This window comes from Dama dama, chromosome 8 (genome assembly GCF_033118175.1).
Source record: "Dama dama isolate Ldn47 chromosome 8, ASM3311817v1, whole genome shotgun sequence".
Lineage (NCBI taxonomy): Eukaryota > Metazoa > Chordata > Mammalia > Artiodactyla > Cervidae > Dama > Dama dama.
In genome coordinates this window covers 16,549,499-16,565,617 of record NC_083688.1, presented here as the reverse complement: position 1 = coordinate 16,565,617, position 16,119 = coordinate 16,549,499, and the positions used below count along the sequence as shown (strand labels likewise).

At 35.6% G+C, this 16,119-nt stretch overlaps 1 protein-coding gene across 1 annotated transcript in view; it reads left to right on the top strand.

Moving 5' to 3' along the window:
• Positions 1–16,119, top strand: part of PSMD1 (proteasome 26S subunit, non-ATPase 1) — an 86,413-nt gene that overhangs the window by 59,562 nt on the left and 10,732 nt on the right. The window contains exons 18-20 of the mRNA XM_061148524.1: positions 2,366–2,482; positions 9,557–9,659; positions 15,580–15,749. Of these exons, the coding sequence (XP_061004507.1) occupies positions 2,366–2,482; positions 9,557–9,659; positions 15,580–15,749 (390 nt within the window). The remainder of the gene's footprint in view (positions 1–2,365; positions 2,483–9,556; positions 9,660–15,579; positions 15,750–16,119) is intronic.

The window sequence follows — 16,119 nt, the reverse complement described above, 5'->3', positions numbered from 1 at the left end:
TTTTCCTCAAGAGCGTAATAGGTAACCTGGTATTTGTTAAGCCCTCAAAAGTGACAGAAAGAGTTGGGCTAGGCACATTGATGATTCAAAAACAGTTTGTCATGAGATTCATAAAGAAATGCAACAGTATTTTAATAACAGATATTCTTGACCAACAGCAATGACCTGAAGTCAGACTTGACACATAGTAGAGTTTCAGTAAATATTTGTCAATTGAATGATAGAGGGAAGATCATTTTAAGGATATGATGAGGAGCAAGTTGGACATGGTCTCTGCCCTCACAGTTTTGTTTTTTAAATGTTTTCATTTTTTTGGAGAATTTCTTACATGAGAATGTATTGTCAATTTTATTAGAAAAGTCATTGTGTGTATAAAATACAGTTTATAGAAATTGGCCTTCATTTTTTTCCGGACACATCTGTTCTATAAATAAAGGAAAAATATAGTTGAATGTTTTGCAAACTATTTTCTCCCTCAGGTCTTTAGTAGACATTTATGTCAGACCTCATAAGTTAAATGTAAATTAGATTTTTTTTCTTTCCAGATTATTCTGAACTTAATATGGTATCTAGGAACAAATGTTCTTTGAGACACAGCATCTGACAAGTTAATTCAATGAACATTTTTCATTACTCTTACTAAACAAGTCTGCTTTATTTCTAGATAGTTTGTATGATCTACTTATGAATATTTGTCTGAAGTTTGGCACTTCAATTTTGTTTCTGAAAAACCTGAAACACCCTGTTTATTCTAAAATATGTCTTTGAGGTTATATCACATACTTTAAAGGTCAAGTTAGTATCTTCTAACTTATAAGTTGGAAATTTTGTTAGATTTTTATCATGACTACTTCATAAACAATATTAACAATATATGAATAATATTTGAAAAACTTATTCTTCTAAACAGCAGCAGTACATTTTACAGGGAAGTGAGAAAGAATGCACTTATGTGATATTTGTTTTACCTGTTAATCACTCTTGATTTTTTTTTTTTTTAATAAATAAATTGACGTGTAAGGAAATCTAAAATCATTACTCCTCACCCCCAAAAAAGGATTCAATTCATTTACCCAGCTTTGAAACAAAGGACATTTGAGAAGTGATATACTGTATTAAAATAAGTTTGCTAATCATTATAAACTCATTCCTCTGCTCCTCCAGGTTTATACTTAGCTAAGGACCTTGTAAGAGGTGCTAAACAAGGCTCCTGCAGTGTTTAATAGAGCAGAAGAGTTCTTGGTCAAATATACAAAGCTCTAGTGGTTTCTTTCTCTCTCTTTTTTTTTTTTTTTTTTTTACTTTTTATTTTATATTGGAGTACAGCCAGTTAACAATGTTGTGATAATTTCAGGTGGACAGAAAAGGGACTCAGCCATAAATATACATGTATCCATTCTCCCCCAAACTCCCCTCCCATCCAGGCTGCCATATAACATTGAACAGAGTTCCCTGTGCTAAGGAGTAGGACCTTGTTGGTTATTCATTTTAAATATGCAGTGTGTGCATGTCAATTTCAAACTCCCTAACTATTCGTTCCTCCTACCCTTCTCCCCTGGCAACCATAAGTTCGTTCTCTAAATCTGTGAGTCTGTTTACTAGTGGTTCGTTTAATTAGCTTTCTTAAACCTTTTGTTATGATATATACATTCCTGGAGCCCTTGATGCAAGAGAGGGTAATATATAGTATGCTGGAGTTCCCAAACTTATTTAATCAAGGAATCCTGTTTTCATAGAACTGATATTCTGGAGAATTATCTTGTTTTCAGAGTTCTGTTTGTTTTTTGTTTGTTTCAATTTAGATTTGATTTAATTTTTTAAATTAGGTTTTGTAAAGTCATCTTAAGATATTATCTTACTCTAGTATTTGAAAGAAGTTGGATACAGAGTCAGACTAGCCTGAGTTTGCTACACTTAGGTGATTTTTGTCAAATTACCTTTCTAACTGTTTCTTTGTTTATAAAAATTGTTTTCTATTGCTCTTGTTGTTTTAGTGGAAGGTGTTTTATATATTTAGGATGAATATACCCTCTTCATCCTGAATATGTAATAAATATATAAAATACCTTCCACTGCACCTGGAAAATAATATTGTTTATCAAACATTAATCTCATTTTTTCTTAATTTCTTCTTGACCTCTTTTACCCAAAGACAGCAGCACTTGTGTTCTCTAAGCTTCCTTTTCACTTACCATCAGTTATATTGAAACTTAAAGCATGCTCATTTCTGACCGTTTCATCCAAGTAGTCTTAAATTAACTTGTGAATACAATGTTAGATGGAAATATTGTGTTAGAAAGACAGTAACTAATTTGAAAATTTAGCTACATGAACTTTATTAAAAGGTTTTTTTTTATGTTTTCAGGAAGCAATTAATTTGCTCGAACCAATGACAAATGACCCTGTGAACTATGTGAGGCAAGGAGCTCTCATAGCTTCAGCTCTCATCATGATCCAGCAGACTGAAATCACTTGTCCAAAGGTGAGCAGACAAAAATATTCTCTAGGAGAGAACTGGTTCAGACTTTTCTTTAGTAGCTTATCTTCTCTTGAGTACATTTTTACCTCAGATATTGTGAACACTGAATGTATAGGAAGTAAAGAAGTAGGAGAATGGGAAAGCTTTAAGTATATAATATTCTTTGAATGCATTTTTTTATACATTTATGGTCACTTTGTTAATTCAGCTACATAGCCATACTTCAAAAATTAGAACTCATGGGTTGGCAAAATCATAAAAATCAACTTTAATTCTGCCTTCTGCTGTCCTTTTAAAATTTGTTCAGTGGGATGGTCTGTTCCTCTAATACATGACACAAACTCAATGGTCCATGACTTTTTTGATCTGTCCTCTGAGGCAATAAAAAGTTCTGCAGTCACTTTATATAGTGTATACAGTCTCAGTTTAGAAAGGAGCTCATCCAGATTCTCCGTGGGAATGTCATTGCCCTCAATGGAGAGGCCTTGGGTGGGGTTTCAGGTGGCTCCAGGAAGACTTTCTTTCTTTATCCACAAGAAACCTCTTGCATATTTTGCCCTTTCTGCAGGTCGGATTGTAATAGGTTTTCAGTGCAACTTTTTTTTTGCCTCTTCCTCTCTCTCCCTCCTTCCCTTTCTTCTCCCTCCCTCTTGCATTACTTGTGCCTCAGTCAATAGCAAATGCCTCTTACTTCATGTGTCAGATGTCAATGCACAGTGACCACTGATCATTAAGCCCACCACTTGGTCTCTCTGAAGCCCATTTCTAGGCTTGGAGTTAGGAGGAAAGACTTAAAGCCTAGCTTTCCCCATTCAAGTCCTTTTCACATATCCTTCTATCATCTAGTCCCCACATAGACCGTGTGGATGACTCCATAACATATTTTGAGGCATCTATTTTAAAATCTCATGGGGTCTCCTCTCAGACCTCACTTCAGACTTTTGATCTGATGTATCTTGGCACCTCAACCAGAACTTCTCATTTTATTGAGAAACAGACAATGCATAGGTCTTATTTACATATACTTAAAAATACCATGTTTGACATAATGTAATAGATGTATATAGTTTATGCAGTAATTTCAGATCTTTTAATTTTTAATTTAAACTTAAGGCATTTAACAAGCTTGTAGTATTTCTGCTTCTGTATGAGAAGCAGTCAAAGAGATTGACAACAGAAAATGCCATTGGTATACTGTCTTTGGGCTCATCAAGATTTATTTTCAGCAAAATAGATAGACTGGGAGGGGGGCAAGGGAGGGTGAAGGAGAAAAATAATTTTAGAATTCATTGATTATTCTGTGAAACTTTGTTTAATAAATTTCCGTTTCTAAGCAGTTGCTATCATTTTTGTCACTGTTTTTTTTTTTTTTAATCCAGTTCTACTCTTTCAAAATCACAAGACTTCTAAAAATTGGATTATTGCAGAAATAGAATCAAACTTCACATCCTGTTTTAATAATATATTACTTAATGTATTATATCTTCTAGAATATAAACATCTTTTCAAACAGACCACATTTCTTTTTCAGTTTTATTTTTAAATACAGCAGTGATAATATGAGTAGCTTTTGCATCCTTTATGTCTGCTTTTGATCATCTGTTGATCTTTGTTAGCTAGAAGTTATCCAACTGAGTAATGTCATTAAAGAAGGAAATTTGGTCATGGAATGCATCTCCCCTAACAGTAATATACAGATACTTACTCACTTTGACCTGTTGCTTTCATGTTGTATGTATTATGAACATGACAAATGTTTTACCATCTTCCCACCCTCTGCTGTCAGTTCAGCTCAGTTGTGTCGGACTCTTTGCGACCCCATGAACCGCAGCACACCAGGCGTCCCGTCCATCACCAACTCCCGGAGTCTACCCAAACCTATGTCCATCGAGTCAGTGATGCCATCCAACCATCTCATCTTCTGTCGTCCCCTTCTCCTCCTGCCGTCAATCTTTCCCAGCATCAGGGTCTTTTCCAGTGAGCTAGCTCTTCACATCAGGTGGACAAAGTATTAGAGTTTCAGCTTCATCATCAGTCCTTCCAATGAACACCCAGGACTGATCTCCTTTAGGATGGACTGGTTGGATCTCCTTGCAGTCCAAGGGACTCTCAAGAGTCTTCTCCAACACCACAGTTCAAAAGCATCAATTCTTAGGCACTCAGCTTTCTTTGTAGTCCAATTCTCACATCCATAGATGACTACTGGAAAAACCATAGCCTGGACTAGACAGACCTTTGTTGGCAAAGTGATGTCTCTGCTTTTTATTTATTTATTTATTTATTTTTATGTCTCTGCTTTTTAATATGCTGTCTAGGTTGGTCATAACTTTCCAGGCAGTAAGCATCTTTTAATTTCATGGCTGCAATCACCATCTGCAGTGATTTTGGAGCCCAGAAAAATAAAGTCAGCCATTGTTTCCACTGTTTCCCCATCTATTTGCCATGAAGTGATGGGACCAGACACCATGATCTTAGTTTTCTCAAGGTTGAGCTTTAAGCCAACTTTTTCACTCTCCTCTTTCTGCTGTAGGATTTCATTGATTTGATTTTGTAACCATAAATTGTGTACCAACAATGGCCAAGTACTTTGGAATGGGGGTAAGGTTAGGTTGCAGTAGGTTGTGTAGTTTCAAAAAGCCTTCAGCTATTTATTCTAATAAAGAAGTAAAACTTTTTCATATTTAGAAAAAGTTAAAAAGAATGCAGCAATTTGAATAATTATTATTTTATAATCATTCATAAATATTTGTTGAACCAAGTCTTAGCTGATTGTGAATATGTAGGACACACTTCCATCTTCACATTATATCAGAATCTTTGGTATTGATTAAGAATGTTGAAATGTAGTTATACCTGGTAGCTTATACCATTAATATAAATTCCATAGGGGAAAGTTAAATGTGTACCCCAATGACAGAAAAGCAAAACTTTATACAACAAATGTTCTTTCTGGAAACATTATCCCTTAGAGTGAAATTGTTACTCAGTTCATAAATCCTTAAAGTTTAGGTTCTGTTTCATTGTTTTCTGCTCTGAAGCGTATGATCAACAGCTTTGTAGACTATAGTTTATATCATCTCTCTTTTATCTGATAATTGCTAAGAAGACAACATTGATATTCTGGGAATTCCCTAGTGGTCCAGTGGTTAGGACTCCACGCTTCCACTGCAGAGAAACTGGTCAGAGAACTGAGATCCTGCAAGCCTCACAGCAAGGCAAGAGAAGAAAAAAAAAAGATATTCTTTTGGGGTGGTATGTGTTATTGCTGAAAATAAACGACTGTAAACAAGCTTGAAGAGAAGTTCTCGAGGCTACAGGGTCCTAGTCACAACCAGCCCATGAAATAAAGTGAAAATGCCTTGAAATCAAAGGTCACGTGTTAATTTAATCAAGACTATAACCCTTTCCTCGAAGGAATCCAAAAGAAATGTTTCTGAGATATTTTGTGAGATTCTCAATGGAAATTTCGAAGGGAAATGTTTTTTATGTAATCATGATCTATATCACATCCTTTTATAGAATGCTGCCTTTACACTAAGCTATACATACACATTGTGGTCTTAGTTTAACTAACTCCAGTACATCTTTGCTTTTCTTCTGCCGGTTTCTTACTCTCACAAACATAGGCCTAAGAACCTGCATACCCCTTTGGGTGATTACAGACTCAATTAAAAAAGCTGTTATACCACAGAATCAGAACCATTTAACTAGAATAATGTTCTTTTATAGATCTTTGGAGTTATTTTGTCTCCAGAACCAAACTCTTTATGAAGAATCTATCTTCTGTTTTTCTTATTAAATGAACTCCACTGTTAGCAGTTACTTGAACATGTATATAGCAAGTAACATACACAGAATCAGATAAAAATATAGAAGTATAAGAATAGGATCTAGTGCTCATCCTTGTCTAATATCATCAAGCCTAAGACCTGCTACAAGGAAGCTTCTCCCACCACTGACATGTACCCTTTTGGGAAGTAGGATCATATTTAGCCAAGTTTGATAAGCTTTTGCAGTTCTAAAATAAATCAGCATCAACTTTTATAAGGTTTATTTTACAGCATAACACATTTGTAAATAGATATCTATATTACATACCATTTCCTTAAGTAAGAGGGGATTTGGACACTACAAGTGTTGGTGGTAATATAAAGAAAAGACACAGGCAACTAACGTGAACAAAATAATGCTAATAAAATTGAGGAGGGAGCTAGAAACATGATTTGGGATATTGGTAGGAGGAAATTATAATAGCACTGCCAGGAATATCTTGAAAAAGAAGAAAGATAATTTTCACTTTAGTCACGTTAAGTTTGAGATTATAGCAAGTCATTTGGAGATAAGATGAGAACATAGGAAATTAATCAGAACTAAAGAAAGAAATAGGAGCCAGTCCAGATAAATTATGTAAGTCCAGAGCCCTTTATCTGCAATTCCAAATTCCAGAAAATTCTAAAAACTAAGAATTTTCTTTGTTTTTAAGTCCTCATTTGCCTGTAAAATCTAACCTTGTATGAACACATTTATAGCCTTTATCCCATTTAGTAAATATTCAGTCATTTTGCTGCTTCAGAAATACTAATTTGGTTAATTGTGGGATACTACCCCCATACTCCACTGAGGTTATTACATGGTTAATGGTGTATGCACCATGTTAACTGTGAATTCTGAATTCCAAAATTCATTCAGCCTCAAGGATTTTGTGGAAGAAATTAAGAGACCTAGTTGAAGTCATAAGAACTAATGTATTATTATAGAAAGATAAAAGGGGGCAAAAAAAACCCCTCTGAAACTGATCCCTGATGTACACTTTCATTTCTATATCCTGGAAAACTGAAGGAAAAAAAAGAGACCAAGAGAAGAGAAATACCTAGGTGATAAGTAACAACAGAAAAGACTCAATAGAATTTTATTCCCTTCTTCCCCTACCTTTATTTTTCTCTCTGGCATGCAAGCATGGGTTGTTTTTTTTCCCCCAACAGCATAAGGTGTATAGAATTAAAAACATGATGAATGTTTAAAATGTAGGAATTTGGAGAAGGTAGACTTTAATCAAGCACAGCAGAAAGCATGGATCACAGCATTGTCTGAAATTTAATTATCTTTTCTTTGAGATTATCATGATATAAAATGGGAAATTAATATGACTTTCTTCTACGAATTCTAATTTGTTTTCTGTTGGGGCCATCCTATTCATACTGATGACGTTGAGTCAGAAAATCATGATCCTTAGCCATGAAATTCTTTATGAAGAATCATAATAATGAAAATGAAGTCACTGATGCATAAGTAATAAAATGTGAGGAAAGTTTTTAAGTGATGAACAAAAACTGGCTTTTTAAGTACTAGCCTACTTAATGTTAATTGGATAAACCCATTAGGTATTTGTATTGATTTTTTTTTTTTTAATTCCATCTTTCAGATGTTATCTTCTTGTTTTGGGTGTGATTTTATATTTAAATTTTTCCTTATAATGTACATACAGTGCTTTGTCCAGTGTTTCCTTTTATAAGTTCATGAACTATTTCATAAACTGTTAGCACATAAAATTTCCATCCTATATAAGGTATTGTAAGTGTTCGTCTAAAATAAGTTCAGAATCAAAGGAATTTGACCTGTTGAACCAGAGTAAAAGCATCAAACCTTAGGATTTTTTAAGCTGGAAGGGAATTTAGTGATGATCTCATCATGCAGGGTTTTATAGTTAGAGAAAGTAAGATGTAGAGAAGTGGCTTGTTAATGTTCATAAGCTGGGTAGTGGCACAGTTAGCTCATTGTTTTCCCCATCACATTCTGTTGCTGCCTATAAATAAAAGCACCATTTTAAGAAGTATTGTTTTGTTAGAGGTAATAGTCATGGAGGACTGGTGGGGTTCTTCTCTGGTATGGTAAGACAGCCATGCTTATTGAACTATACAATGACTTTTACACATTACTTTACATATATATTACCTCATATGATCCTTACAACAGCCGTGTAGGTGTTACAATCCCTGTAGAGATGAAGAAACTGAGACTCAGAAAAGATCAGTATCTAGAACTTACCCAAACAGCTTCTTAGAGCAGAGGTGTTTATAAGCCGGTGTTGTCTGATCCTGTATCACTCTGTATTATAGCGCAGTGTGGCCTCCCAGACCAAGATAACTGAAAAGGAGAAGAGATTCTGAAAGAATGTGTAGTGTAGATAAAATCATTATGTTAGGAAACTCAAATTCAGTATTTTCTGCTTTTGGCAGATTTGGGGAACTCCATAATCATTGCTTCTTGAACAAGCAGGCTTCTTTCTGAGTACCTACCATTTGAAAAGTGCTTGGTGGGAAAAGAGAAGTGTAAGATATGGAAGAAACATAAAGTATTTCCCTTATTGTCACCAAAAAATCATAGGTACTTTAACAAGAGAAATATATTTTATAAATTCTATTTTCTAATTATAAAAGTTAATATATGTTAATTTTAGAAAATACAAAAAATAATAAAGAAGCAAACAGAAATTACCCATAATCTCTCCCTAAATGTGTCACCATGTGTGTTCCATTTTGGTGTGTTCTTTTGGTAAGAGTAATTATTACTCCTCAAAAAGTTAATGTGTGTGCATAATGAAAATCTGTATTGTATGTGTGAATATAAATCCAAAACATACTCATGTAGCTTCAGTGAAGAGTAGTTTGTTTTCAGGTAGAATGGAAGGACTATTTCCCATAGAGCCCTGTAGTTAGATGGTGAGCAGAATAGACCTAATTCACAGTGCAGTGAAAGCCTGTGTTCACTCACACAGTTTCAGCCTACTGACTAACAGTGGTGCAGTACAAAATCGCATTCAGCATTCCCCCGAGTCTGACTCACCCACTGTGGAATGAGGATTGAAAACAGAACTGGTGCTCTGATACCAGAAAAGTCGTGACATCTGTGTTTCAACCATGGGACAGGTCTGCCGTCAAATCTGGTCCAGATCCCCCTATCTGCCTGTTGTGAATCAGAATTTAGGTTTCATTACCACTTGAGCAGTCTGTTCCCTGCTCTAAAATCACACAGCAAGTGAATAGAATTAGGCTGTAATTCTTTTTTTTGTTCCTTCAGGTGAATCAATTCAGACAGCTGTATTCCAAAGTCATCAATGATAAACATGATGATGTCATGGCCAAGTTTGGCGCTATTCTGGCCCAGGGCATACTGGACGCAGGTAAATGTTTTTAAATCTTCCAGATTTATTTATCTCTTTAAACTAAATTTAATGAAATATTTGTTCTAAATATATGACAAAGTAGAAATTGAGTCTGAGACAAATTATTTCTGGAAAAAATTTGGAACCTGCAGTTCATAGAAATAATTTAGTACAGTTAAGGCTGCAAACTGTCAGGGTTTGAATCCCAGTCCCTTTACAGTCCTAGCTATATTTCCCCTCTTTATGTCTGTTTTCTTGTCTTGTAGAGTCTACCTCATAGTGTTGGGAGGATTAAAAATACATGTAAAGCAATTAAAACCATCCCAATACCTTAGTAAAGTGTTTGACGAGTGTTGGCTGATTTTTTTCCTTTAATTTTCTTAGTATGTATCAGTTTTAAACAAGTTGACATTGGAAATTTTTTAAGGAAAATAAGTTTTAGACAAATTCTGGCAGCCAAATCATCCTAAAATAAGGTACGTGCAATATTTGCCTAGTATGCATAGCACATTGTACTGGCTCCTGAATTCACATTCCTCATTACTATGCTATGGTTTGTTTCAAAAGAAATGGGCTGACTTTTCAAGATAGAATGGTGTGTTTTAGGGCCTTGGACTTGGGGTTCATTTAGCAGCATACTCTTTAACTGTTTGTTATTATTGGTGATGCTTCACTCAGTAGAGTAGAAGGGAGTGAGCATAATTAATTATTTAATTATCAAATAATTATTAAATTAAATTATTAAACTATTAAACTCTTTAATTATTAAAGTATGAGATTCTTTCTCTAACTGTACCCTAGTCATATATATAATATATGAATTGTTTTACCTTTTTCTTGATTAAATTTATTAGGTTTCTCTTTGTATTTGTTTATATGCTACTGTTAGTCTTTCTGCCCCCTAGATTCTTTTTTTTTTTTTTTTTTTTTCTGTATCGTGGACCTCAGAGATCTAGCCACGTTTTCATCGTTTAGGACTCTTCCCGAAACGACCATCATCATTGGTCTGCCCCCGTAGATTCTTTGTTTTGGTTTGACTCTTATTTGCTTTTTTCTCTTTTTTTTTGTAATGTTAGTGCAGTTGTCTAAGTTTCAAAGGCAAATACTCTTCTCTTTTAATCCATTTCTCTAGTGGCATTTGTTTTGTTTTAATTTTCCAAGAAGTTGAGAGTTTTCTGCTTAAATTTTTAGTGTTTAAGGTACGGTTTATATTTTTCTCTTTTCAATTTAAAAATAGGTCATTGCAGCTGTATATAAATAAGGAAAATATTCTATGGGTAGTTCAGATGAAGTAAACCATTTCAGTTCTTGATGGTATTGATTCTCTTTCTTCTGTGGTTATAAACATTGCAGACATTGACATGCCATAGTTTCTTCCTTCTCATTCTTTGCCACCTTTCTCTTTTTTTTTGGAACATATGTCATTTGATTTTATAAATACTCATTGAGCCCTATGGCAGGCAAAATTCTAGGAGGACCCTAATGAACCATTACCCTTGTATTTGCTCCCCCCCTTTTTTTTTTTCATTTATTAGTTGGAGGCTAATTACTTTACAGTATTGTAGTGGTTTTTGCCATACATTGACACGAACCAGCCATGGATTTACATGTGTCCCCATCCTGAACCCCCCTCCCACCTCCCTCCCCATCCCATCCCTCTGGGTCTTCCCAGTGCACCAGCCCTGAGCACTTGTCTCATGCAACCAACCTGGACTGGCGATCTGTTTCACAGTTGATAATATACATGTTTCAATGCTATTCTCTCAGATCATCCCACCTTCGCCTTCTCCCATAGAGTCCAAAAGTCTATTCTATACATCTGTGTCTCTTTTTCTGTCTTGCATATAGGGTTATCCTTACCATCTTTCTAAATTCCTCTTTGCCACCTTTCAAGGTTTTTATGTTATACTAAAACATTGTCGTTGTTGTTCAGTCGCTAAGTCATGTCCAACTCTTTATGACCCCATGAACTGCAGCACAACAGGCTTCCCTGTCCTTCACTGTCTTCCAGAGTTTGCTCAAACTCATATCCATTGAGTCAGTAATGCCATCCAACCATCCATCCTCTGTCATCCCCTTCTCTTGCCCTCATCTTTCCCAACATCAGGGTCTTTTCCAGTGAGTCAGCTCTTTGCATCAGGTAGCCAAAGTACTGGGGTTTCAACTTCAGCATTAGTCCTTACATTGAATATTCAAGGTTGATTTCCTTTAGGATTGGCTGGTTTGATCACCTTGCTGTCTAAGGGACTCTCTAGAATTTTCAAAAGCATCAATTCATCAGCATCCGACCTTCTTTGGGCTTCCCTGGTATCTTGGCTGTTAAAGAATCCACCTACAAAAAAAAAAAGAATCCACCTACAGTGCAGGAGACCCTGGCGTCAGGAAGATCCCCTGGAGAAGGGATAGGCTACCCATTCCAGTATTCTTGGGCTTCCCTGGTGGCTCAGACGGTAAAGAATCTGCCTGCAATGCGGAAGATCTGGGTTTGATCCTTGGATTGGGAAGATCCCCTCGAGAAGGGAACGCCTACCCACTCCAGTATTCTGGCCTAGAGGATTCCATGGACAGAGAAGCCTGGCAGGCTACAATCCATTTGGTTTCAAAGAATTGGACACGACTGAGTGACTTTCACTTCACACTCTTCACAGCCTTCTTTATGGTCCACCTCTCACATCCATACATAACTACTGAAAAAACCATTGCTTTGACTATATGGACCTTTGATAACAAAGTGCTGTCTCTGCTTTTTAATACACTAAGTTTGTCATAGCTATTCTTCCAAGGAGCAAGTGTCTTTTAATTTTGTGGTTGCAGTCACCATCCGCATTAATTTTGGAACCCAAGAAAATGAAATCTGACACTCTTTTGACATTTTCCACATCTATATGCCATGAAGTGATAGGATCTGATGCCTTGATCTTAGTTTTTTTGAATATTGAGTTTTAAGCCATCTTTTTCCTTCATCAAAAGGCTCTTTAGTTCTTCACTTTCTGCCATGATGCAGTGGCATCATCTGCATATCTGAGGCTGTTGATATTTCTTCCAGCTATCTTGATTCCAGCTTGTGATTCACTGTCATGGCTCATAACAAATACGTTCTCTTGTGAAATAATAGTTCTCAGTTTAGTCTTAGATTCATATTTAAATGAATTCATTGCTTACCACCATTTCTTTTATGCTGCTTCTTTTTCCAGGGTGTCTATACTAAGACTTGACACTTAACTGACTGTATTTTGTCAGTCCCTAGTATACATTCAGGTTCACTCTGTGGGTTTTGATAGATGCATAATGATATGTATCCACCGTTAAAGTATTACACAGAATAGTTTACTGCCTTAAAAATCCTCTGTGCTCTACCTTTTCATCCGTCTCTCCCTCCCTCCTATCTCCAGTCCCCTAGCAGCCACTAATCTTTTTTGCTATCTCTTAGCTTTAGTGTTTCCTTTTCCAGAATGTTATACAGTTGGAATCATATAGTATGTAGCCTTTTCAGATGGACTATTTTTGGTAATTGGTTTTTAAATAGGATTTAGAAGTAACATTTTACCACTCCATAACCTTTTATATTTCCTGTTAGCTGCTGCTTTTTTAATTTTATGATTTTAGACTTCAACCCTTTACTCATTCATTCACTGGTTTTTACTAAATCAGAGTCATTTGTTAAGGCATTGGGGAGAGAATAATTCTTTATTTTAGCTTTATTCTGCCATCTCTACTAGAAGTCCTCTCTGTGTTTTCCCTTCCTTCCTCTTTGAACCCCTCTCTCCTTCCACCACATTTTTTATGTCTATTTGATCTGTGATGAACCAATCAAGTTTTGGTGCTTCTTTCCATTTCTCTTTTAGTGTTATTAAAAGTTCTATACTGCCACGTTCACTATTAGGAACATAAAATTATTTCCTTACCCTTTTTCACTTTGCTTTAGAAAAAATTTTAGTACTATGATTTGTCTCAGAAGTTAATGGTAGTAGAGAAAATCTGGAGAGGGAAACTTCAAAGAAATGAGTGAAATTGAAGTTTATGAGAACTCAACTCAATGATTTAGTCTCTTCATGGAGAAAAGCTGGAGGTTAAGAAAGTTTATAGTTGAAGTTTATAAAACTGTGCAAATACTATCCATAAAATAAACTTTCCCTTGTTTTATATTAATCTCACACTGTTAGAACAAAAGGCAGGTTTAGTTTCTAAGTCTGAAGAAGATAGATTTCATTGAAATAAAAGGAAATTCAGCTTCAAAACTTAGGTCAAATATCACATTCTCTAGGAAACCTTTCCTTCCCTTCTACCTTCTTCAGCCTCTGCCATGGTAGGTGGGCCTAGCTTTATGTCTGTCATAATACTTTTATGCCTTATTTTAATTATCAAATTATCCATCTTCACTAGATTGTAGCTGCTTGGAATCTTTTCAGCAGTTTGTTCAGAATTCCCAATCCATAGTAAGCATTCTGTGAATGTGGGGTCAGAATGGGGAGGAAAATAAGCCAACAGTAAAAGCAGAACTCATTCCTGTTGGAAAAATACACTTAAAGTATACCTGACTTTTTCTAGGTAAAATCGTAAATGAAATATCTATAGAGGAGTACTGAAAAAATCTAGGTTATTTGGTTGAACAGTAGAACCCTGATTCTTACAAAAAATTAAAATGCTTTTTGGTTTAGTAAAGTTTGTACTCACTTCCTGATTCCAAGCAAAACGTGAAGGCATCTGTGAGATACTGAGATGAAGTGTAATCAAGCAATGGAGATCCACAATTGGAATTCAGATTAGGATGTTGACTAGGCACAAACAAGCCCTGTTTTCATAGGCTATATTATATGAAGTACAAAATTCGCATCCCAGAGTTCTGGGGTTCAACACTAACACTGTTACTGTAGACCAGAGGCAGCAACACAGTAGTCCGTGGGCCGTATCTGCCTTAAACACATGTTTTTGCCTGCCTAGCAAAATCTGCAAATGTTTGTCAGAAATCCAGATTCAAGTGTACTTTTAAAAACAAAATTACTTGATGACCATGGACCTACACCCCGAGTGACGTGTCCTCTTTAAATATGATGTGAACTTGTCAGTTTGCTTCAGTCATACTGCCTTCTCATCTGTTTACCTGACCAGTTCCTACCTCCAGAGCATCCTGGAATCTCAGCCTTATGAGGGCCTGTAAAGATGTAGCTAACTGACACTTGGACCTTAGTTCTTTTTTACTAGCTTTCAAACTGTATTTCTCTGTACTCCCTCACGGGATAGTCTAGGAGACATGGCAACTGGTAGATTAATAAGTCAGGTTCAAGCCCAAAATCTCTTCTTATTTAACAGAATTAGCTCTGATTTGTTTTATATATTATGCTCCCTCAAAAATTTTTTCAATCAAATCAAGGATTGGATATTAACATTTTTCTTTCGTTTACAATAGTGCTCTAGTGCAGATGTTCAAGTTCAAACTCTCATTTTGCCAGTGGGGCAAAAAAACTTTCAGAGGTAAAATGATTTGTGTAAGATCACAATCCTAGTTAATCTTGGTGCTACCTGCATTCAGGCAATACTAAAGCTTTAGAAAGACAAAAATAAGCAAATAGCATCTATCTCTTGTCTTATGCTGTTGTTTACAAATATGATATGTACTCAAATTTTACTTTTTGTACATTAAAAGCCAGTGTACAATATAGATTAATATTTAATTTAGCATACAAGTTCTGATGTCCTTCAGGCTTAGTTTTTTTAAAAATGCCGTGTATGTGTGTGTATAAAGAAGTTCTCGATTACCCTGAGTCCAGCATTTCCTTTTGGAGACCCTTGATAGATCACTGGCTAATTCCAGTGACTTCATATTAGATTTTATGAACTATACTCTCAAATTAATCACCAAATTCTTTTCTAGTGAGTACTTAGAAATTTTAGTTTGCTCTGCTAGATTCACGTTGGTGATTTCTCTCCTTTTCTGCAGGTGGACATAACGTCACGATCTCCTTGCAGTCCAGAACTGGGCACACCCATATGCCTTCTGTGGTTGGCGTCCTTGTCTTTACCCAGTTCTGGTTCTGGTTTCCTCTTTCGCACTTCCTGTCATTGGCTTATACCCCTACCTGTGTCATTGGCCTGAACAAAGACTTAAAGGTATGTTTGCAAGAGCTCAGTTTTACAGTATATCTTTACTATATCCTGTTCACCACCCACTCATGAGGATTTTCATGAAAATTAGTTGGCATCTTTCATGAGGATTTTCATGAAAATTAGTTGGCATCTTTCATGAAAATTAGTTGGCATTTTATTAATAAAATATTTCCCCTCAGACTGAGTCATCTGACTGAGAGGAGTGTGTTAGTGGAAGTTTTGAGAATTAAGTCTCTTTACTAACAGTGTAACCTTGGATAAATCAGTTAAGAAATGGTGAGGGGGCAAAATATAAAAACATGAAAAGGCTTTATAATCATTGATGAATTTTACTTAATATTGAAGGTCTGTGAGAGCTGTTGTAGGATTTCAT